Source organism: Dromiciops gliroides, chromosome 2 (genome assembly GCF_019393635.1).
Source record: "Dromiciops gliroides isolate mDroGli1 chromosome 2, mDroGli1.pri, whole genome shotgun sequence".
Taxonomy (NCBI): Eukaryota; Metazoa; Chordata; class Mammalia; order Microbiotheria; family Microbiotheriidae; genus Dromiciops; species Dromiciops gliroides.
The window spans coordinates 247,051,476-247,077,392 of NC_057862.1; the positions used below are offsets into that span (position 1 = coordinate 247,051,476).

At 35.3% G+C, this 25,917-nt stretch overlaps 1 protein-coding gene across 2 annotated transcripts in view; it reads left to right on the top strand.

Moving 5' to 3' along the window:
• Positions 1–25,917, top strand: part of ARID4A (AT-rich interaction domain 4A) — an 82,827-nt gene that overhangs the window by 13,654 nt on the left and 43,256 nt on the right. For both annotated transcript variants that reach the window (XM_043984354.1, XM_043984355.1), the window contains exons 6-11: positions 12,892–12,971; positions 13,053–13,147; positions 15,989–16,121; positions 23,023–23,102; positions 24,040–24,116; positions 24,371–24,537. In XM_043984354.1, coding sequence (XP_043840289.1) covers positions 12,892–12,971; positions 13,053–13,147; positions 15,989–16,121; positions 23,023–23,102; positions 24,040–24,116; positions 24,371–24,537 — 632 coding nt within the window. The remainder of the gene's footprint in view (positions 1–12,891; positions 12,972–13,052; positions 13,148–15,988; positions 16,122–23,022; positions 23,103–24,039; positions 24,117–24,370; positions 24,538–25,917) is intronic.

Consider the following 25,917-nt stretch of genomic DNA (forward strand, 5'->3'; position numbering starts at 1 on the left):
AATGAGGGCTGAACCAGTCCAGATTGAAAAAAAATAGAGCAGGCTAAAAGCACCCCTGCTGATTAATATTGGAGATGAGCTCCATGAGTGGCCATTGCACTTTAAACCTGCATAAGATAGACCAAATCTCAAATAAGTGAATGAATGAATAGATAACAGAACAACCTCCCTCAGACCCAATGCTAGTGTATTAGTCTTAATTTGTAGAATTACTAGGAACTATTGGGTCTTTCCCCTCATACAAGTAAAATATAACATATTACAATGATGTTCTCCATTAAGAAAAGATTTTCAAGTTTTCAGCAGTCATGGTCCATTTATTAAAACACTGTTTGTTAGGAAATGAAATTCTAGATAGCACTTTTCAGTAAGCAGTGATGGTATCCGACCGTTAGTTTAAAAGCCAACAGGACCAGTTAATGCATATTATTCCTTTACTTTAAATACTAATAACTTAATTATTGAGAGTACCTAATGGAGCCTCCTCCTGTGACCATACTATGGGAAGGTATAGAATTCATTCTGATTTTTTGTTGTTATTGTTATTTAATCATTTTCAGTTACGTCTGACTCTTTGTGGCTTCATTTGGGGTTTTCTTGGCAACAATACTGAAATGGTTTGCCATTCCTTCTACATCTCATTTTATAGATGAGTTTGACACAAACAGGGTTAAGTGACTTGCCCAGGGTCATACAGCTAGTAAGTGGATGATATCAGATTCAAATAAAAGTTTTCCTGATTTCAGACCAGGATGCTGCATCCATTGTGCTACCAACCTATCCTTCTGCGCCACCTAGCTGCCCCTTCTAGGAAGTTGTGTTTTGTCCAAGGTCACATGAAAATATAGTAGAGCAAGGACTAGAAACCAGGTTTCCAAACTCCTTAGTTATCTTTTCCCCTACTACAACACAAAACAATACAAAATTGCTGAGTTTGTTTATGGCGTGATTTTAATGCATTTCTTGATCTTCAGCTGTCTGAATTACTTAGTTATCGTAATTGAAAGGAAAAACCCAATTTTTAATGTGTGATTTGTTGTCTTGTTATTTTATAGTCGCATCCCTTCTGAGTTATATAAGGAAATTATACTGTATAAAATCTCTATAACTTGTATTTAAAATTATATGCCAGGGGCAGCTAGCTGGCACAGTGGATAGAGCACCGGCCCTGGAGTCAGGAGTACCTGGGTTCAAATCCGGCCTCAGACACTTAACACTTACTAGCTGTGTGACCCTGGGCAAATCACTTAACCCCACTTGCCTCACTAAAAATAAATAAATAAATAAATTATATGCCAGCTTATACTTTGAATTGCCTCCCCCACTATTTAGCTTTTCTTCTGAATTATGCATTTTCAGAATTCTGACTTTTCACATTTATTTCTGATTGCTCCTTTAATTCATCAGCATTTCTATGGGTCTGTGATCTCACTGATGTAGACATTTTCTCAGGTGATAGAAATTGCTTCTTGCTTGGAGGGGGGCTGGAGGACAAATTTGAGCAATATCTATTTAGTCATCTGAGTTACTATAACTGATAATATAATTTTGTAGTTGTGTGAAAGTTATGTAAAATTTTTAACCCTTTTAGCTTGTGCCAGAATTAGAAGTAGTAGCATTAATTTGCTCCTAATAATGTTAGTCTTTGCTTTCTTTATCTAGCGTATGTGTAAGCACATGAGTTCTAAATCATAGATGAATAAATACTCCCATAAAAATTCTCAACTTTTAAATTTCCTATTAGCTAGGTTTTATGGTATAATTCTATTATTGTAACACTTATTTTTAAAATTATAATTTAATGGAGACATGAATTTTTAAATGACTGCCATTTATTGGCCTTACAGACTTTACATATTATTATATAAGGTGCTTTCTGTTATACAGGGTGGACCAAAAGTCATAAAGGAATCTAATGTTTTAATAACTTTTTGAAAATTATTTTCTCTTTTTGCCATTTATGAAATTTGATTTTTCACATATAGATGCATTTCCTACAAATACTGTGTATGATTCTGTGGCATTGTAAATTAAAAACAAAAAATAAAGGAGTTATTAAATATTTGTGACTTTTGGCCCACACTGTACTATTTCTACTTCAGTACTTAAGGGATCTCTAATTTCTTTGCTGTCCCTCTACTGAGGTAGATTATTTTTGTTGTTTTTCAATCATTTCAGTTGTGTTTGACTCTTCATGACCCCATTTGGGGTTTTCTTTGCAAAGATACTAGAGTGGTTTGCTATATCCTTCTCCAGCTTATTTTATAGATGAGGAAGTGAGGCAGACTGGGTTAAGTGACTTGCCCAGGGTCACATAGCTAGTGTCTGGGGCCAGCTGGTTTCTGATTTGAACTCAGGTCTTCCTGACTCTAGGCCCAGCACTCTATCCAATGAGCTACCTAGCTATACCATGGATTATTTTTGTAGCAATCAGTTAGCAAGCATCTATTAAGCATGTACCGGACATTGTCTAAGTTCTGTGAATACAAAACCAAAAGTAAAGCAGCCGGGGCAGCTAGGTGGCACAGTGGATAGAGCACTGGCCCTGGAGTCAAGAGGACCTGAATTCAAATCCGGCCTCAGACACTTAACACTTACTAGCTGTGTGACTCTGGGCAAGTCACTTAACACCAATTGCCTCACCAAAAAAAAAAAAAAGTAATGAAGATGTACATATTCAAGCATATGCTTTATATACAAATAGATATAAATTAGTAAAGTAGATGTAAGGTACCTTCAGTGTGGAAATAGATGATTTTTGAGATTTTCACCAAAAAAATTCATCACCAGTCTGGTGATGAATTCATTTGAACTTAGTTTGATCCTTGGAAAAGTTATATAGTTCACCCTTGAGAACACACTCCAGAGCTTTTCCAGCTTGACAGTAAGACCTTCTAGAGCTTGTAGTCTGCTGATGTAGCCCTTAGGAATCCAGGGTCACTTCAGTGTCATGCTTCAGTAGAGTTCTAGCAAATGTAAAATGTTGCATAGTATTATTCAAGTCTTATATTTAACAAATGTTTATTGAATGTTGTTTTTAAAGCATTACCAAGGACTAAAATTTTAGCCTTTTTCTTTCAAAGTCTAGTGACCTACTTAATAATAAATTTTTAATAAAGATAAAATAGACTTCAACAATACAATAGTTATTATTGGCCATTGATCCTTATGCTTTTGATGCTTAGGATTCTAGAATTTAGAGTTGGAAGGGATCTGAGAGATAATTTCTAGCCCAATCCTCTTATTTTATAGATGGGAAAAATTGGGACCCAAAGAAGTGATTTACTCAAGGTCACATGTGTAGTAACTAGTCAACTATGACTAAAACCCAAATATAATTTGAACTCCCTATTCCATGCTTCTTCCCACTGCACCATTCTGATTTGCACTAATTCTCTAGGAAGTAAGCTACTCTGAAACAGTCAGCTGTATGAAAAAACTTCATAAATCAAACAGCTCAACATCAGTGTTATTGCCAAACTGCACGTGTGCACAGCTGCAGAAGACAAAAATTCTTTGTTGAACAACTACTGTTTGTCTGAGTGCAGTTGGACAAACAGGGCCAACCCTAGGCAAATTGTGAAATCTGAAGTTTCTTTTTGTCAGTGACAACCTTCTTTGTACAATCATCACCATCACCTCTTTCTTCTGCATTTCTGATCATCTGCTGATCCTGTTTTTAACCTCTTCAACCCTATCAGAAGGTCCTCTTTCAGAAATAGAGGTTGATGGCTAAAATTCCTCCCGGCCCGAAGGTTTGGTGAAAACAGGAAGAAATTTGATATTTTCTCCTTTATTACTAGTTAATTCATTATATTGTATTGTAAATAAATTCAGAGAACTTTTTTTTTTTGGATGCACAGGGAACTTTGAAGGCAAACTTAAACTGGTGTTTTAAAGATAGGAGAGTTGAGTAAGGAGTAGGGAGTCAGAAGAGATAGACATCCCTCTTCGTCTACTTCTCTCTTCCTGCGTGAGCCCTGCCCCCAAACACACAGAGCCCATTGCTGTCCTGGGAAGAAAACAACGAACCTGACATTTTGGGGCTTTGCTTTTTCTGGTGCTGTTGGGGAGGAGTAAAACAAAATGTGATCCAGTGGCTTCTTCTAGGAGTTGGAATTCTTATATATAAATATCCTTTCTTTGTTCCTTCCCTCTATGTTCTTTTTTTTTTTTTAACCTTGTCCCTGGCTCACCATGGAGACTATTCCCTTAACCCGAACACATTGACTTCTTCCTCTGGTTTAATACTGCCAGGTGCATATTTTCTGTTAATTTAAATAGCATTTAATAACCTTTCCATACCATAATAACATTTTAGATTCTTGGGATGCATTCATTTGCACCTCTTTCTAGTAACAAATTTCTGACAGTTTGTCTTTGAAGTATTTGTTAGAAATATTTAAGGACTTTGTTTTGATGAATTATTGAAACAATACTTGTATCCACATGTATTGAAGAGATTTCAATTATCTTTACTTTGAGACGTTTATTGAATTAATAGTGAAATAAATAGAGAAAAAAAGAATTTTTGACATTTAGGCTTGACCACATTCTTATCCCCTCTGATCTATTGTTTGATAGTGTCCATCACAGAGAATGTGAACCTACAAGTTACATACCTCTGTATACATACATACATGATTTAATACTAAAGCAGTCATATTGTTTTCAAGATTTTAATTTTTTTTGCACTATCTAGTTCCAATTACTACATACATACACACACACATATATAGGTTTTATTTCTTAAAACATAAATCTCTGTAATTGTAATGGTAATTGCTGCATTAGAGGTGCAACTGTATAGATTGCTGTTAATTACCTATGCATCAGTGATCTAAAAATTTAAGTAAAAGGAAACATGATTGAAATAAATGTTAAGGAAACTGGGTTCTCTTTGTTACTTCTCCAGAATAAAAACTTGAAGGATCTTAAGTTAAAGTCTATTACATTTTTCTTGTGTCTGTATTTAGAAAGTACTTAATTTTTGGTTTATTGATAGTGCACCTAGAAACAGCCTCCTTTGAATCTGTTATGATGGGTTTAATGGAATGAGTGCTTAATCTGGACCCAGAGCACCTGGGTTCAAATACCAGCTCTACCACTTATACCTGTGTGATCTTAGGTAAATCACTTTACTTCTCTGGGGTCCAGGGAGGGTCTAGTCCAACGCCCTCATTTTATAGATGACCTCTGAAGTCCTTTGCAACTCTATAAACTTGTGTTTTTATTTAAACACAGCATTGCATTTGGTGTGTGTGGTTTCCCACCCCTCACCCCCCCAAAAAAGTTTTAGATATATTGTTTAAAAACATAAAAGCAAAAGAAACATGATAGAAATAAATATTAAAGAAGCATTTCTCTTGGGTACTTTCTTGGAGTAAAAATTACAGGAATCTTGATTTGCAGGCAGGAAATTTATTATTTTTTATTCAGCATCTATGTACATAAATAACTTCCTAAGCTGTAGACTGTTAATTTAATCAAAGTTTTTATATATTATACCTTAAAGAAAAAAGATTATATATTCTATCATGGAAAGGCAGTTACAGCATTGTGGTTTAGTGGAAAGACCATTGGACTTGGAGTCAGAGAGAAGATCTAGGTTTAAATCCTTGTTCTGCCACTACCTACCTATGTGACTAGGTAAGTCACCAAACCACTCTGGGCCTTAGTTTCATAATTTCTAAACTGAGATGGTTGGATTAAATGATCTCTAAGGTCCCTTCCAGCTTTAAACCAGTGATCCTATAAATAGTTTTAGATGTTAAAATATCAGAAGCTTTCAATTACCAGTGTGTAGTTCAGTAGTTGATTGAATAAATATGCATATTTATTGTCTGTGGTAAAGAAAAACGCTTTTCCCCATTCCTTTCATAATATACTAATACTGGGCAATTGGGTATCTTCTAAAAACTTTGCATTGTTTAAAATGAACTGTTTTTGTCCCATTGTTATTCAAAATAAGATAATTAAATATGACATTCTTTGATCTTGGCTACAATGAAGGGTTAGTCATTTCTGCAAGAAAAGAGAATATGTTAAAATTATAAAATCAGTAAATTGAGGGGTTACTTTGAGTAGTAAAATCTTTCAAGATTTCTCATAAAAATAATGTAACAGATTACATTCTGGCCATGATGGCATAGTACATATTGCCAGTTCTTGTTTATTATAAATGGACCTTTCTGAGGACCTCCCCATCCCCTTGCAGAATGAGGCTCTGTATGTAAAAGAGGAGTTGTCTGTATTGTACTGGGCTTGGAGTCAAGAAAACCTGGATTCAAATGCTACTCTGTTTTCTAATTATGTGACTGTGAGAATGTCCCTTAATCCTCAGCCTCCTCATCTGAAAAATGGGTATGATATCTATAATATGTGTAGCACAGGTTGAAGCTATGATCTGTAATGGCTATAAATGTTTTGCAGACTTTAAAAAACCATGTAAATATCTATTAATTCATAATCGTGGACTCCCAAGATAGTTATTATTTTGCAGTAAACATTTTAAACATTGATTTATGTGATTTATCTCTTTATTAAACATGGTAATGTTAAAGCAGCTCCAGTCCTACTTCGGTGTCATACCATGGCATGAATATGACTGTGTTTTTGGTAGAGCTTGCTCTCTGATGGCATAGTTGTTCTTAAAAATATAGCTGAATCGGGGGTGGCTAGGTGGTGCAGTGGATAAAGCACTGGCCCTGGATTCAGGAGGACCTGAGTTCAAATCCGGCCTCAGACACTTGACACTTACTAGCTGTGTGACCCTGGGCAAGTCACTTAACCCCCATTGCCCCGCCAAAAAAAAAAAATATAGCTGAATCATAATCACAAAATTAGCATTTGTTTCCTTTCTCTATTTATAACTGATCTTGCCTTGTTTATTTTCAAATAATAGCAATTTTCTAAATAATTTAAAGACTTGCCAAATTGATCAGAACTAATTATTACCACTAATACTTCATGATTTCTCAGAATAAAATTGGTTGTCAATTCCTAAGTTGTGATACGATATAAGATAGATTCTTTTCCTCCATAGACTTTTATATAATAAACCTGAAAAGGTTTGTTGGGTCCTAGAGGCAATTGGGAGTCCTTGGAGTTTATTGAGCAACAACAGAATGACATGGTCATGCCTGGGTTTTATGAATATCCCTGGCAGCAATGTAGAAAATGAATTAGAGAGGGGAGAAGCCAAGAGACCAGCTAGAAGGTTTCTTCAATAATCCAGGGAAGAGATAATGAGAGCCTAAACTAGGGTGTTGGCTGTGTGAGTTGAAAGGAGAGTTATGTGAGATATGTCATAGTTATAGAATTGACATAAACTGACAATTGATTGTGTGTGAGGTAAGGTAGATTGAAGGGTCAAGCATGACTCACATTATAAATCTGGATGACTAGAAGGCTGGTAGTACCCTCAACAAAAACAAGGAAGTTCAGAAGAGGGAAGAGTTTATGGAAAAGTTTGAGTTAGACATATCTGTGGCATATCCAGTTGAAATTTTACAATAGGCATTTGATGATTTGAGACTAACACTTAGGAAAGCAACTAGGTTTAGGTTAGAAAGTCATCTGCATAGAGATGATAATGTGGCAGTTAATGAGAGAAGAGGAGGCTTAGAACAGACTTGGGGTGCACCCACTATTAGGGAGCATGATATAGATAATCCAACAAAGGAAATTGAGAAAGATCAGTCAGATAGCAGGAGAGCCAAGAGAGAACAATGTCACAAAAATCCAGAGAGGAGAAAGTTTGGGTGAAGCAGATGGTGGTCACTGTTGTCAAGTGCTGCAAAGAACTTTTAAAGAATTGGTTAACATCGGTCAGAGCAGTTTCAGAAGCCACATTGGAAAAAGTTGAGAATTTAATGGAGAGGAAGTGGAGGCATGGGAACCACACAAGCTTTTCTAGGAGTTTGGCTGAGAGTGAAGGAACAAGGGGAGAGAGGGAGGAAAGGGGGTAGGGGAGAACACACACAGAATACAGAACTAGAGAGGGGAGAGAGTATGATGCATGCTATGATTTGAGATGATGACAGGTGTTTTATCTTTTTAAAAGAGGGGGCAGGGAGACATGGATGTGTTTATGCATGTCAAGGATTGAGCCACTAGATAAGGGAGAGGATGATTGTGGGAGCTATCTGTCTAAAGAGACAAGTATTATATGCCTGCCATGTGTTAGGTACCATGGTATGTACTGAGGATTCAAATAGAAATAATGAAATAGTACCTGAGAGAGAATAAGGAATGATGTCAATGTGTTTTGAGATGTACAGGAAAAAGGAGCACACAGAGAATCTCCTCTGTTTCTGTGTCAAGTATGAGGTGTGATCTTCAGTTGGAGAGGTATGGGGAAAGAACTGGTACAAGAGGCTTGAGGAGAGAAGAAAGGGTTTAGGAATTTTTTATGGCCATGTACAGGATGTGGCTTAGGCCTCACTGTAGCTCACCACTCCTGGTGTAATTTTGTAATGCATTCTGCTGCTGCCTTTGTTATTTCTATTTCATGTAACAAAGTTTCTAACCAGATGTTTTCTCTTACCTCTCATCAGCTGCCCTGGGTTCAGTTTTTTCTCTTAACAGCTGATTCTTGTATGTATAAATTGAGTTCCTAATCTAACTTCTTAACTCCCAGTCTTACACTGCCTACTGGATATTTCCACTGGGATGAACCCCCAGCAACTCTAAATTCAATATATCCAGAATAGAAGTCATCATCTTCCCTATCTCTACCCACATTGTCATTGCCTAGTTCAGGCCTTCATTACCTCACTTAAACTTTTGCAGCAGATTGTTAATTTGTCTCCCATCTGCCTACTCTCCAATCCATCTTTCGTATAGCTGCCAAAATAATCTTCCTAATGCATAGTTTTTGTCATCTCAGTTCCCACTCAGACATGTTCAGTGACTTCCTATTATTATTATCCTATAGGATAAAATAAAAACTACTCTGCCTGGTATTCCATTTACCTTCCTCGAGTTCTTACATTATTTCCTTTCACATTCTCTAAGTTCCAACCAAACTGTACTGTTAGCTGTTCCCCAGACTCTACATATTCTTCATCCTTCTTCATCTCTTCACAGAATCCTTGTTTTCCCGCAGATGTCCTCTTCTCCATAAAGTCTTCATGATCCCTCCCACCCCAGTTGATAGTACTCTCTTCCTTCTCACCTTTATTCTAGCTGTGTACATGTTGTATACCCCCAACAGAATATAAGCTTTATTAGAACAATGACTTAATCATTTTGGGTCTGTCCTTATACTCTTAGTTCCTTGGCATATAATAGGCTTTTAGCAAACGTTTGTTGAATCATTTTTACATATTTTACATGCTTGTAGGATTAGATAGTGAAAGTTGATAAAAAAAAAGGCATTTTTACTCAGCTTTTAAAGTTAAACTATGTAATTGTGTTTCTGCTGAGATTTCTAAGGGAGAAAGTCCCCCAGTAGCTGAGAATCTTTTCCTCCACTCTAACCATTTCATATCAGTTTAGCACAAATGCATTTTTTAAAACTTTTGGTTGATACTAATTATTTTCCAGTTGAAAATCACCAGCATTCTGCCTAGCCTATTTCACACCTGTGATTCAATTTAAAATTGAATTTTAAGTTATTAACATTTTGGTATGTTATATAAACATATATTTATGTGTTCATCATTTGGATGTTTTCCCCTAGCAATGATTACCAAATTTTAAGAATTTTACCAATTTTATGCTTATATAATTAGTTCTGGTAGATCTCAAGGACTTTTAGCACATTAAAAGAGAAGTGTTTAAAAAGCAACAAGTAGCTTTGGGAATAAAATGGTGAACCCAGTGAAACTCAAGCACAGTTGGCTACTTTACCAGACCAACTATTGTCCTGATGTGATCTTCACTAATGAGGACAGTAGCACTCTGTTAATCTGCTTTTAAGCTCAACACTAGTATCAGCATAGGCACAAATCTAGTTCTTTGTAGACAAATATTAGCTGTGAAATAATTATGTATACATACATAGATGTGTGTAGCATTTATATATGATAGAAATATCATAAATAAAGGTAGAGAGGGGAGGGAAGGATTTAACCTTAAATCAGTCCAATCTGAAACTAATCTACTATTAAAATCTTCAGTTTAAGGAAAATCGGTTAAACAATTTATTACATAATAGACTGAACTAGAAGCCTTTCTCAATCTCAGCATTTTGACTTTAAGCTTCTGAAGGTGACATAGATTTTGTATATCTAAATTATATCAGATGGGATGATATAAAATTCTTCAAAAACCTTAAAATATTTTTAAAAACATGGGATATGGAGCTAATTTATTTCACAAATTTTAGACGGTAGGAATTTTTCCCAAAGTTTTATATTAATGATTCTTATTCTTAGAAATGACAGTTGTTAAGGGATAGAATTTGAAACTCAAAACTTTAAATAAAAATACTAATTGGGGAAAAAAAGAAATGACAGTTGTTGGTTTTGGGCTTGGTTTTTTTTTTATGACTGCCTCTGAAAAAGTAGAGTAGAATTCTGCTAGATGTATATAATTTATGTCACTATTTTATGTTAATATCTATTTTGTCAAGTTTTAAAAAAAACAAACAGTTTTGTGTCATTGAAAACCTTCCATTTAAGGTACTTTTTATCTGAAAAGATCATTATATACAAAAATGAACACAACCAGAAGATTTTTAAGATCTTTTTTTGTTATCATCCTTCTCTTGGTGATGACCTCAGTAAGTAAAGAAAATCAAAAGGAACTGGAATAGTCAGAAAAGGCTTCATGTAGGAGGGTAGGACTTGAAATGAGCTCTTGAAAGATGAGTCACATTTGTAAGAAGGGGAAAAAGCACATTTCCTTGTGAGGGAAACAGAATCAAAATTGTGCATGGTGTTTGGAGGGGGGTTTTTTGGATTAGTGACACTAGTCTGATCAAAGGGGTAGGTGAATCTTGGGAAGAAGTTTATGTATAGCGGGACTACAGTAGAGAGGATCTGAAATCTGGGCAGAAGCATTAATGACCCCATTAGGAAATAAAGAAGTCTTTGAATGCTTATGATCAGGTAAACTATACAATTGAAGTGGTACTTAGAGATTAGTCTTATAGCATTCTGCACAGAGAGAAGAGATGGAGGTTCAAAGGGGATGAGCAGGAGTCTTTCAAATGAAAAATAAATCTGAATTATTTCAACAAAAGTTAATCTTCAAAAGATTAGGGGCAGCTAGGTGGCGCAGTGAATAAAGCACCGGCCCTGGGTTCAGGAGTACCTGAGTTCAAATCCAGCCTCAGACACTTGACACTTACTAGCTGTGTGACCCTGGGCAAGTCAACCCCCATTGCTCCGCAAAAAAAAAAAAATCTTCAAAAGATTAAATTTTAGAATTGTTTAATTTCTACAGATGTTGACTGTATATTTCTTTAGAAGGAAATTAATTTCTTATGAATAGCCTTTGATAATAATTTTTCATTTTGTTATAAAACATTGCTTCAAAATGATACCTTGGTTCATTCTCCAGACTTAACTTTTTCATGATCCTTATAGTAATTAATTTAAAAGTTGACAAGTGAATTTGAGTTGTTTTTTAAATTTCCCAAACTTAATGAATAACTATTAATTTTGATTTATGATATAGCCTATATTCCTTAGTTGGAACTGACTTTCATATCTCCATGTAGTCCAACATCAGCCACGTAATTTTAATACTAGTCATTCTATTACTGGTACACACTGTCTTTATTTATAGGCCTTAGCTGTACTTAATGACTAAAGTGTAGTAGATTAGTGGTGTCAAACTTCAGTAGAAACAGGGCCTCTAAACCTTACATAAGTATCTCTTCTGGCCACATATTAACACATAAAGTCACATGTTAATATTGTCTACTTATGTTTAATATTTCCCAATTACATTTTAATCTGGTTCAAATCACACTGGAGAGTATTATGGACCCCATGCCGACTCTAGGCCAACCTATTTGATACCTGCTATAAACTATTTCCTTACTATTAAGTATTACAGTATTAGAATGTGAAAGGGGGAAAAAAAGATCCATTGTAACTTTGGCTTATTTTGTTTTCAAGAGTCCTTTTCTAATTAAAGGTAAAAATGTAATTATATGTTCCTGTTTTACTTGATTTTTCTTCTGACATTGCTTTAATATTTTTAAAAATCTACTTGATTTCAAGGGTATTAATGTCCCTCTCTTCCAAAAAACAGGTTTTTAGGTTAAAATTATGCTGTTCCCCCTACTCAGTGGCATTTTTAGAGGTTGTGGGAAAAAGGCTGCCAAGAACCAACTTTTTAAGGTGTTAGGACAACTTTTAGGGAAAGGAGGGAATGGACTGAGGGAGCATAATTTTCTGTTATTTTTGCTGTAAGTAAATGTATAGTAATACCTATGCTCCTCAAGGCTTCTTGGCTGGAGCTGCAGTTTGAATAGGAAAAGAGAGCTGGTTTAATCAGAGTAAGCCAATTAACCTGTGTCATTTTGCATTGTGAAATGAAACAAATATTGCTTTTTCCATACAGGTCATAAGAAATAACTAATAAAGTCTTAATCAGTTTGTAAATATTCAGTATCAAATAATTATAATGATATGTTGAGAGACTGTGTGGCATAGTGAATAACCAGCTTCACAGTCAGGAACACCTTCACTAGATTTGAAGTTCCATCTCTGACACATTGTGACCCTTGGGCAACTCTTTAAAACTCTTATGTTGCCTAGTAAATGCAACATACATTGGTAAAGTATGTTTCCCCTTAACAGTGAAATCGTAGGTTTGGTAAAAAAAAAAAGTTTAAAGAAAGTATTTTGTTGAATATTTGTTATGAAATTTGTTATCTATTTTGTAATGGAGTATTGAATAAAATCCCTGCTACTTTTTGGTTCATTGCAGTATTTGATGACGGTGATGAGAGGACATTAAGACGAACCTCCCTGTGCCTCAAAGGGGAGAGACATTTTGCAGAGAGTGAGGTAAGGAGATAATTTTAATCTTAAAGTTACAAGCTCACTATAGTGGAAAACTTGTAAAATAATTTATATGTTCTTCTCTAGACACTTGACCAGCTCCCATTAACAAATCCAGAGCACTTTGGCACTCCAGTAATTGGAAAGAAATCCAACAGAGGAAGGAGGTCTTCTCTTCCTGTGTGAGTTTTTCCACATTGTTATTCCTAAGTTTTGTCACTATTAAAAGAAAAACACAAATGTAAAAAGTGATTATGGGTGATTAACTGAATTTTATTAATCTAATTCAATCTAAAGAAATATTTAACATTTCAGATGAACCAGAATCTGAATATTTGATTACCTTCACTCAATGCAGAGTGAATCTTCTTTTGTTAGATATTTCACTATGAACCTTATTTTGAACCATTCTCATTCTTACCCATATTCTTTTGGCTGGTAGTCAAGCCCTGGAATTAAATTTTAAATTGAAATAAATATCAGTTAGGAATATTTACAAATCTTGAACAGATAGTATTTTTTAAAAATTAATAAACATTTAAAAGTTTTGAGTTCCAAATTCCATTCCTTTTTCCCTCCCTCCCTGAGGCAGTAAGCAATCTGATATAGGTTATACGTGTGCAATTATGTAAAACATTACCATATTAGTCATTTTGTATAAGGATACTGGGATAAAAGAAAAAAGTGAAAAATTACATGCTTCAGTCTGTGTTCAATTGATATCAGTTCTTTCTTTGGAGGTGGATACTATGTTTCATCATTAGTCCTTTGAGATTATCTTGGATCGTTGTATTACTAAGAATAGTTTAGTCATTTACAGTTCTTCATCAAACAATATCGCTGTCACTGTGCACAACATTCTCCAGGTTCTGCTCAATTCACTATACATCAGTTCCTATAAGTCTTTTTAGGCCTTTCTGAAACCATCCTGTTTGTCATTTCTTATAGCACAATAATATTCCATCACCATAATATACCACAGCTTGTTTAGCCATTCCCCAATTGATGGTTATCCCTTTTATTTTCATTTCTTAGCACCACAAAAAGAGCTGCTATAAATCTTTTTGTACAAATAGTTCTTGGGTGGGGGGATGTCTTCGGGATATAAACTTAGTGGTATTGCTGGATTAAAGGGTGTGCACACTTCTATAGCCCTTTGGGCATAGTTCCAAATTGTTGTCTAGAATGGCTGGATCTTTTCACAACTCCATCAACAGTGCATTAGTGTCCCAGTTTTCCCACATCCTCTCCAACATTTTCCTTTTTTATCATATTAGCCACTCTGATATGTATGAAGTGATATGTCAGAGTTGTTTTAATTTGCAAACAAATAGTATTCTTTTTTGGGGGGGGGGGTGAGGCAATTGGGGGTTAAGTGACTTGCCCAAGGTCACACAGCTAGTAAGTGTCAGGTGTCTGACGTTGGATTTGGACTTAGGTCCTCCTGAATCCAGGGCCGGTGCTCTATCCACAGCGCTACCTAGCTGCCCCCAAATAGTATTGTTAAAATAACCAGAATATATAAAACAAAGTAACATTTAGTACAGCAATAACTCATTTACCTAGAGGTTAATTGTCTATCAAGCCTAGCTTTCACCAATTGCACCTCTTGGGAACCCAGCTGAAGAGCAAAACAAAAACAAACCTAAATGTTAAAAAGTTTATGTATTAAATCATCTCTTGTCATCATAGATTCCTTTTTGGAGCCTGTTTACTCTTTCTTCAAATACCATTATGACAAGCTTAGTTATCTGGTGTTTTCAAAGCAGTAGATTTGAAGAAATAAATTGTAGCCCCAGGCAATTCCCAAGGCAAGTAAGAAGACAAAAACAAGAAGAAATGAGATCCTGGCAGAGTCAAGGGAAGCCACAGAAAAATTACAATGCAGACTTAAGAATTGAAAAAGCCTAATATTTGGGGGTATGCCATTCACTTAAAAATAATTCTTCACATCCCTGTAGTGATCACTGCCCTGAGGACATAGATCACTTTTATTATCAAATGTTATGTAATAAATAGTTCATAGTGATGTCCTTGAGCTCTCAAGGAAAGGTTAAATGATGTATTTTGTTTAAAAAAAACAGGAAATATAATCCAAATTCTAGAAATATTTCCATCAAAATGTTTAAAATTTTTAAAAATTAATTGGGGAGGGGGGGTGTAGCTAGGTGGCACAGTAGATGAAGTACTGGCCCATTCAGGAGGACCCAAATTCAAATCCAGCCTCAGACACTTGACACTTACTTAGCTGTGTGACCCTGGGCAAGTCACTTAACCGTCATTGCCTGGCAAAAACAAACAAAAAAAATTAATTGGTATTTGGGTAAAAGTTTCATTTACCTGGAAATGTATTTATGTAGGTTCTCTCTTGTCTCTCAACAGCTGATTAAAAAATGAAGACTTAATCAAACTTTATTGTAACATGTTAAAATTTTAATCAGATCTTGACTTCTGAAGTCTTAAATGTTTTTTGTTTTGGGGTTTTTCTTCCTAAATGAACCTAAAAATTGTTTATAGTGGCATGACAAGAAATTTATATGCTTAGTGAATGTTTTAAGAGCTGGTTTTAGAATGAAATAAAAACTTAGATTGGACCTCCTTTATGTTACTGAGCTAGCAGAACAGGGTGAGAAAGGTGCCTCACAAATCTAGGCTCATTCATTGTTTTTACACCAGGTCCTTCCTGCTCACTTAAGCAGAATGTAACGGGAGAATCCATAGTAAACCACTTAGGAAGTATCCTCTTCCTTCTGAGCTATATTTGCTAGAATTCTACCACCCTAGTTATATCATTATTGCTAGTTTATATTGCATCATGTTTTACCTATTTAAATTTATTGTGGGGGCAGCTAGGTGGTGCAGTGGATAGAGCACTGGCCCTGGATTCAGGAAGACCTGAGTTCAAATCCAGCCTCAGACACTTAATACTTACTAGCTGTGTGACCCTGGGCAAGTCACTTAACCCCAATTGCCTCAACAACAACAAAAAAAATTGATTGTGAGTTGCTCTCTTTATACTGTAGGACAGAAGATGAAAAAGAAGAAGAAAGTAGTGAAGAAGAAGATGAAGATAAGAGGCGTCTTAATGATGAATTATTAGGAAAAGTTGTGAGTGTGAGTTGTACTTCTGAGAAAACTGAGTGGTACCCTGCCTTGGTAAGTTAGTTTACTTTGTTTTATTTTTATATTCTTGGAGTCGAAAACATAGAACCACTGATAGTTTGACAATTTTTCATAACTGAAAAATTACTTTTTGGGGGGTGCAGGGCAGTGAGGGTTAAGTGATTTGCCCAGGGTCACACAGCTAGTTAGTGTCAAGTGTCTGAGGCTGGATTTGAACTCAGGTCCTCCTGAATCCAGGGCTGGTACTTTATCCACTGTGCCACCTAGCGGCCCTCTGAAAAATCACACTCTTAAACAGTAAGATTCAAATGATTTCTTTTGCTCTCTTTTGACTTTTCCTTGTCTTTCATCCACTGTATCCAATGAGTTATTAAGTCATTCCTTCCCAAAATTTCTTTTATCCTCCCTTCTTCTCTATTCCCAGTACTGTTGCAGGAGTGCAGGAATTAGGTTTATCAAACTAATCCAACAGCTTTTATTTGATTTCCTTGCTTCCACTGTCTTTCCCCCTTCAACTAATTCTACATACTGTTGTATCATCTTTGTGAAATGCTGGTTTCATTATGATGCTTCTCTGCTTAAAAACTTCAAATGAGACTCCCCTTTGCTTATAGGATAAGGTTTAAATTCCTCAGATTGTTGTTCAAGGCTCCTTATAATTTGGTCTTACCTCCTGCTGTTCAGCAACATGAATCCTTCACTCTAGCCGGGCAAGCTGGCTCTCTCTCTCTAAATAATGCATGTCCCATTCCTATTCTTTCCATTATGCTTTTATGATTATATGCCTGGAATAATAATAGTTGATATTTACATAGTACTTTAAAGTTTGCAAAGCACATCTCATATATTCTTATTTGAGCCTCACAGTATCCCCGTGTAGTAGGTACTGCAGATCTTGTTATTTCTGTTTTGTCAATGACAAAACTAAGGTTTAAAGAGGACCTTCTCCAAAGTCCTGCACCTGTCAGAGGCAGGATTCACCCCCAAGTATCCTTCTTGTTTTGTTTTTTGCGGGGCAATGGGGGCCAAGTGACTTGCCCAGGGTCGCATAGCTAGTAAGTGTCAAGTGTCTGGGGCCGGATCTGAACTCAGGCACTCCTGAATCCAGGGCCAGGGCTTTATCCACTGTGCCACCTAGCCACTCCACCCTCAAGTATTCTTGACTCTCAGCCTAGTACTTGGATCATTATACTATGATGCTATGCACAGTATCACCCATCAAGAATTTGTGAACCTGTCATATGCCCAGCACTCTTAGGTATCATAAGAAATAGTCACAGCAATTGTCCCTTACACTTCTGGCAAATGACTCAGCCTCCTAATTCACAGAAGAGACTCTGAAAAATTCATCCGACAGGGATTATCTTTTTCTCATCATTTTTCATTCTTCTCTCTCCTTTAGTTAAAGAAACGGTCCCATTCCATATTAAGCTGATTATTCCTTTACCTACATTTTTGGTCCCATCCACACCTCCAGGGCCTTGTTCAAGCAATCATCTTTTGTCTCTGCTTCCTCCACCTTTTCCCCATCTTACTACAAACAAACCTTCTGACTCCTGAAAAAGCCTCAACTTTTCTGACTATCCATTTACAGTCTCATTTCTCTCCTTTACTGCCAAATTTCTTTAAAAACTATTTATACTTGACGCCTCCTTTTTTTTTTTTTTAAGTGAGGCAATTGGGGTTAAGTGACTTGCCCAGGGTCACACAGCTAGTAAGTGTTAAGTGTCTGAGGCCGGATTTGAACTCAGGTACTCCTGACTCCAGGGCCGGTTCTCTATCCACTGCGCCACCTAGCTGCCCTCCAATGGTCTTTTTCACTTCTCATCTTGCTTAACCTCTCTATAATAGCATTCAATGTTGAATACTCCCTGCTTCCAGATTCTCTTTCTTCACTTAGCTTCAGACACACTGTGTTCTAGGATGTCTTCCTACTTGTCTCTGTCCTGCTTAACTAGCTTCTCATTCTCTTCTGAACCACTCAAGTTGGGTGTTCCCTCTTTCTCCCTTAATCTCATTTACTCCCACTGCTTCAACTATCACTTTCTTAAAAAATAATAAACATTTTTATTTATAGTTTTGAATTTCAAATTTTATCCCTCCTTTCTTCCCTCTGTTTCTGCCTACCTGAGGTGGTAACCAGTCAGATATAGGTTACACATGTGCATCTATGTAAAACATAGTCAATTTGTACAAGAAAACGTGAATAAAAAAAAATGAAAAGAGTGAAAAATAGCACGCTTCAGTCTGTGTTCAGTCAATATCAGTTCTTTCTTGGGAGGTGGATAGTATGTTTCATCATTAGTCCTTTGGGATTGTCTTGGATCATTGTATTGCTAAGAATAGTTAAGTCATTTATAGTTCTTCATCAAACAGTATTGCTCTCACTGTGCACAACATTCTCCAGGTTCTGCTCACTTCACTATACATCAGTTCCTACAAGTCTTTCCAGGCCTTTCTGAAACCATCTTGCTTGTCATTTCTTATAGCACAATAATATTCCACCACCATCATATACCGCAGCTTGTTTAGCCATTCCCTAATTGATGGGTATCTCTTTGATTTCCAATTCTTAGTCACTACAAAAAGAGCTGCTATAAATCTTTTTGTACAAATACGTATTTGGGGGAAATGTCTTTACGATATAAACTTAGTAGTGGTATTGCTGGATCAAAGGGTGTGCACAGTTCTATAGCCCTTTGGGCATAGTTCCAAATTGCTGTCCAGAATGGTTGGATCTTTCACAACTCCACTAACAGTGGATTATCATCCTATCAACTGTCACTTGTATCAGGTCCAAAACCCCATATACAACTGCCTATAGCACACCTTTACCTGGATATCTTGAGGATACTTCCAGATATATGTCTGAACCTGAACATATCTTTTTTTCTCCTTAACCTTCTCTTCCTTTTGATTTCAGTATATCCATCAGTAGCAGTATTTGTCTCCTATAGTTCAAGACCTTGGACTCTTCCCTCTCCTTTACCTCTCAGATCCAATAGGTTAACAAATCTTAATGACTCGACCTTCAGTCTTTATTTTGTCTATTCTCTCCTCTCATTCCTACCTACTTAAACCATCACTGTATTATCCTAACAGGTCTTCCAGCCTCAATTCTTTGCCGTTTTGAATCCATCCCTCATTCTTCCATCAGACTACCATGTCACTTCCATTCAATCTTTAGTAGCTTTATTACCTGAGTAAAGTTTAAACTCTTTTGAATGGAATTCCAAGCCCTCCAAAATTTGGTAACAACTCTCCCTTTATAGCCTTACCTCATAATACCTTCTGTGTATTCTATGCCTCAGCCTAATTAACTTTCTTTTTGTCACTCAGATATGCTTTCAGCTTCTTCTACCTCTTTGATCTTTGACTGTACTGTGCCTTGGAATGTCTCATTCTTCTACTTTTGAATTAATACCCACCCTTGAAAACCTAACTAAAATTTTGTCTCGTACATGAAATTTTTCCAATTTTTTTTGTAAGGAAAAACCTTTTCCTCTCTCAAATTTTATGTGGCACTTTGAACTTTCTTAATTTAGGTTTTAAAAGTCAACAAAGATATTTGACTTCTTATTGTGTGCTTAACACTGTGTTACAACCAGGTATATAAAGAGAGATGTGGCTCAGACCCTTTTTTGTCAAGGAGTTTACATGTACACAAATAACTGATACAAGAAATGAGAAATGCAGAATAGATAGATCTACTGAAAGCACTACAATAAATATAAGGAAAGAGAAATTTTACTTGAGAGGAAAAGGCTTAATTATAATAGCATTCTTTTTCACTTTTTGTTCTTTCCATTTGTATTGTAGTTATAATCTATTTTTTCCCTTCTTATTTACCTTTGCTTAGGTTCCTACAAGTCTTTACTTGCTTCTTTGAAATCTTTATAGCGTCCTTTCTTACAGGGGAGTGATACTTTTTGACAGTGATGTGCTCCATTGTCCAGTTGATTAGCAGACAACCACAAAAAAATTGCTGTACATTTTGCTGACACAAAATGACTTGCTATACCATACATACCATATGCCTTGGTATATGTGGGATTTGTTTGTTTGTCTTTGACCTTACTGAGATAAATGCCTAGCAGGGGCATCTTCAGATCTGTTTTTTATAGAAATGATTCCAAATTGTTTTCCAAAAAGCAACTGTCCAACCAGCTCACAGCTTCACCAATGATGTATTAGAGTGCCTAGTTTTCATAAGTTTTAAAAATTGAATTAAACCAACCTTAGAAAGATCAATGACATGGATTTTGAAATATCTTTTTAGGATGACAAAGGATAAAGGTAGAAGATGAGATGATAAACTGAGTGTCAAATGCACATGTTAATTTTTTTTAACATCTCTCTTTGTGTTTTATCTCTGTGTTAGGCTGGAAATTCCTTGAGGATAGGGACCATGTTTTAGCTAAACCTTATATCTTCCCCAGTATCTAGCACAGTGTTCTATGCAGAGTAGGCATTTAATAAATATTTGTTGATTTGAATTATGAAATAAGGTGTTTTTGCTTAAGCTTATAATTTACATCATCAGTCAAGACATACATATATGCATATATATACACACACATACACATATACACACATCTTTTCATGTGTGTGGGTATGTTTATACACAAACACATATATAAACAGTAAATGGTGTCAGGATATAATCAGATAATTTTTCCCTAAGCGATCTAACAAAATATGCTTTGATTTCAGGTATAGGCTTCATGCAGTAGCTGTTAATTGGAGAAGATGATTAGTGAAGTTTAGAGTAGTCAGTTTGTGGGGAAAGTGGCTTTTAAAGTATGGGCCAGAGGGAAGAAATGGCTGTCAGGCATCAGGGAACAAAGTAACTAACTGAAAGTAAGTTGTCAAAGAATGAACAAGTTATGTAGTAGAATAATTAGAAGATGACTTTTTCAAATTGGAAGGAAGGTGCATGTTGAGGAGCAGTGAAAGAAACAAGGACCAGGTGGTGTTTAAGGAAAATTTATCTGCCAGCATTCTTAGTGGTAGCTTTGGAATGGGGGTTTTGAGAATCCACAGGCAGGGAAAACTGGTTTGGAGATTGTTTCAATAAATTAAGATTCAAAGTCATTAGGACCTGGATTATTAGGAATGTGACAGTGGAGAAGAATGGGAGATTAGAAACATTTCACAGGACGAATCAATAAGATTTGTTGAAAGGATATGTCTCTTTTTCCTTCACTGTTGTCTTTCCACATTATACCTGATCGACAAGGGCCTAATCAAGTTATGCCTTCATAGGCCTTTGCTTGTTATCTGAACCACTTTCATTCCCCCATTCTCTGAACTCTAGTGTATTAATTATTTTTTACATCATCCAGTTACCTATTTGGATTATTATACTGGCCTATTATTTGACTTTCATCTATATTTTTTCCTCGGCAAAATAAAAATTTGCGCTTTCGTTTTGTATTTTCTTCAGCTCAGTCCTAGATACATAGTAGATACCTCATAATAGCTCATAGATACATTTTTTTTTTACATTTCTCTAGTTTTTGGATCTGTTTCTCTGGTGCAGTGGATCTGAGATACTTGTGGGCCTTTACACTTATGTAGAGGACAAATGACAATGGTTTTTAAGCTCAGGATTATTGGGTTGCTCTTTGCTAACAGATTTTTTTTTTTTGCCACCATACAAATTAGAAACGTTTATATTGTTTTCTAGCCAAATATATTTAATCTTCTCTTTGGTAAGGGTAAAATCAGATCTTCTAGGTGATTGTTGTAACTGCTAATAATTTTGATAATGTATACTTGGCCTTTTCTAGAAGAAAAGAAGACTAAATAAGCCAATTATTAGGTTTCTGTGTGCATGAATGTTTTTTAAATTTGGAGCCCTTGTAATTAATGCAAAAGATGTTAATAATTTAATTGTTCAGCTGAAGGAGGAATTTTTATATTTTCAAGCATTAAGTTTCTAAAACATACCCTTTCTCCAGATTTTTATTTTAATATTTAAATTTGTCTAAAAAACCCCACTACATAGACATTAAGCTGAGAAAGTGAATAAGCATTTAATAAGTATACTCTGTGCCAGGCACTGTGCAAAATGCTTTTATAAATATCTCATTTGATCTTCACACCAGCCTGTCAAGGTAGATGTTATTATCATCCTCATTTTACAATTGAGGAGACTGAGGCAAAAAGGGATTAAGTGACTTGCCCAAGGTTACACAGCTAATAAAGTGAGACTACATTTGAATTCAGAACTTCCAGACTCCAGGCCCAAAACTATTCACTGTTCCACCAACTACCCTTAAAACTGAAACTTTTAAGTACTTGGGAAGCAAAGTGGATCTATTACATCAATGTTACTTTCTTACTGTATGTGTACATAATACTTTAGCTCTGAGTTGTCCAAGTGGAGGCTTCAGCCTGAGAGTAGTTGGCAAAACTTTCCATTGGGCATATTCAGATAAGATTGGGTAATATTTAACAAAATAAATAACAATACAATGCAACATAGATAATGATTACTTGTGGTTTTCCAAGTCATTTGTGGCCTGCAGGGATCCATTTCTATTTGAATTTGACACCACTGCTTTAGTTCATATACAAGATATGGAAGTCTTTAGATTGAGATAGAGTCTGATTGATAAATTGAATCATGAGAAATGAAATGTGACCTCAGTGCCACTATAATTTGTGGTATAATTAGTGACTGTAGATAAACTAAGTATAGTATAATCTGGAATGCAGGTATTTTAGTTTTATAAAGTAACAATTGTGTGATTTAAATAAGTAGTAAGTAAAACTATTGTGGGTATATTACTTTATTTGTGGAATATATAGCCTATTTATTGATAATTAATCTATTCTGTTTACCATGTGTTCTATTTTAAGTTGAAGTTAAAATACCTTTTTGGAGCAAGAAAACTTTGAATCAATTTGTTTTTATTTGAAATTTTAGGTAATATCTCCCAGCTGTAATGATGACATCATGGTGAAAAAAGATCAATGTTTAGTTCGATCTTTTGCAGATTCCAAATTGTGAGTAATTTAATATTTATTAATAAATTCAAATGTGGGGGTGCAGGAGGAATGTAACCTAGTATGAAAGGTTTGGGGTATTAATTACCTTTTGAGGTGTGTAGTGGAAACATAAGGATACTATTTTTCCCCAAAACTTCTCTATAAATTTATAAATTTTTCAATGACAAATGTTTTCTTCTTCAGTGACATTTAAAATTGTGTAATTACCTCTAGCCATGGAAGTTTTATATTTAAATTTAAATTATCTAGGTGTTTAATATAATCAAAGATAACTTTTTAATCATCTTCAAAAAATGTAATTTTTTTGTTGATAGTTATTTTGTTCTGCCCTCTTCAAGAACCACTTTTTTTTCAGAAGCTTTTCCTCCCATCTAAATTTTTATTTTGCCTCCCAGCAAAAATAAAAAGTTGAATCTACAGTTTTTTCTTTGTTCTAAATATGTATGTTTTAGTTTTAGAATTTTGACACTAATCCTTTGCAATCATTTAAATAACTCCATATTGCAGCTAAGTAAATTTTTCAGTAACAGAAAGTAGGAAACTGAAAAAAAATGTTAAAATACCTAGTTCTTATTAAAAACATTATATATTGTACTAAATTACAGTTCTCTGATTGTTTCAGACATATTTTCTAGATTGAAACTTCAGAAGAATGTAATTTTCTCAAATTAACATGCATCAAGTATGTACACTTTTTCCATTAAATAAATACTCATTTTTGTGTTTATTAGAGTATTCTTTTTCTTTTGATTATTGAATTTTCAGATGAACATATATTCTTTTTTTTGTTCCACATTTTATAAGCAAAATGATTTTTAAATTGATATTTCAATTTTATATGCACTACTTAGTACTAGTTGATCTTAGGTAGATTACTTATAATAAATTGGTTCTTTTTTCCCTTTTTGCCCTTGCCTTTTCCCCTCCAAATCAGTTACTCAATAGCAAGAAAGGACATCAAGGAAGTAGATATTCTTAGTCTACCTGAATCTGAGCTCTCTACTAAACCAGGTAAAATATGAGAAAAATCCATTATTTCATGTTTCAGCTTTAAATGATAATTTCGTTGCTTCATTGTTTATGTAAAATACTGTCTGTTGAAGTTGTGCCTACTTTGGAAGTCAGTGAATGAAACAAAACTGAGTAATCATACATTTGTTGCTATTTTCAGTTATTTAATATAACACCTGATAAGTTTATTGAATATTTCATTGACATTCTAAAATGTGACATGGCTTATAGTAAGTAGCTACTATCCGTCCTAGGCCTCCAAAAAGCAAGCACCTTCTTAAAAACCAAAGTTGTTCCTGATAACTGGAAAATGGACATAAGTGAAATCCTTGAGTCATCCAGTAGTGATGATGAAGATGGAGCAAATGAGGAAAGTGAGGAAGAAAAAGATAAAGAGAATGCAAAAGAGGAAGAAGAGATGGTAAGTAAAATTTAATGATGCTAAACTTATAATTACAATGTTTAATAGCATTTAAGACTTTTGGTATTTAAAAAAAAAAAGACTTTTGGTAAAGGAATGCTTTCCTTTTTTTCCCCTAAGTGGTCTAGCAAATAATGCTTTGATTTCAGAAAATTGTAATCTTTTACCTCTGATTTTTCTTTTTTTCTTTTTTAAAAAAAGGTTTCCACTATATTTTTACAATACCTTTTGTTGTGGTTTCCTTCACATTATCAAAAAGTGAAATGTTTTTTTGGTTTAAATAAAGTTTTGGTTTTCCTTTGATAGCCACACTTCCCACTTTTCCTAGTTGAAATTGGGTCTTGGGGTTTTATGTTGTTTGGTAAATGTGAAGGCTGGGAGCAGCTAGGTGGCGCAGTGGATGAAGCACTGGCCCTGGATTCAGGAGGACCTGAGTTCAAATTTGGCCTCAGATACTTGACATTTAACTAGCTGTGTTACCTTGGGCAAGTCACTTAACCCTCATTGCATTCCCCCCCCCCCCAATGTGAAGGCTGTCTCACGCAAGGCTTTTTTTGATGCTTTATCGTGGTATGGATGTGACTCTGGACTCTGGTTTTTTTGCGGGGCAATGGGGGTTAAGTGACTTGCCCAGGGTCACACAGCTAGTTAGTGTCAAGTGTCCGAGGCCGGATTTGAACTCAGGTACTCCTGAATCCAGGGCCGGTGCTTCATCCACTGCGCCACCTAGCTGCCCAACTCTGGACACTTGAAGGTTATGCGCATCAAATGTAACTTCTGCTAGGTCCTCCCAACCTACAAAGCCTTCAATTGAGCCCTAAAATGAACTGTTGTTCAAGGATTTTAGGGAAGTTCATCCTCAAGTTAGCTGCAAAGGAAGGCATTTTTCAGCTATAGCAGCTCTTGAAGACAACCTGCTTAGTAAGTTTTCATCTGCATTAGATGGAGGAAAATCATAGATCTTTAGGGTATGGAAGAAATGAAGTAAACATCAGGTCATTTATGTTCATCGCCTGTTAGACTTAGCAGGAGAGAGGGAGCCTGGTGTAGTGGAGACCAGACTTAGAATCAGGAACACCTTGGATTCAAGTTCTGCTTCTTGCATAAACCAGATGTGGGAGTATGTTCTAGTCACTAAACCTTTAGTGCTTTTAGAAACTCTCTATAACATTTCTTTCAAAGTAAGCTGGCAGATCTGCTTTCATTTTAAAAAATGTAACCTCCAACCTCTGATTTTTCTAAAGGTAGATTTCCCATGTACATATTTTTTTTTATTAATTTTTTTGATGATTAGTTTGTTTTAATTTTTTTAAATAAAAGTTTTATTATTTTCCAGTTACATGTAGAGATAGCTTTCAGCATTTGTTTACATAAGATTTC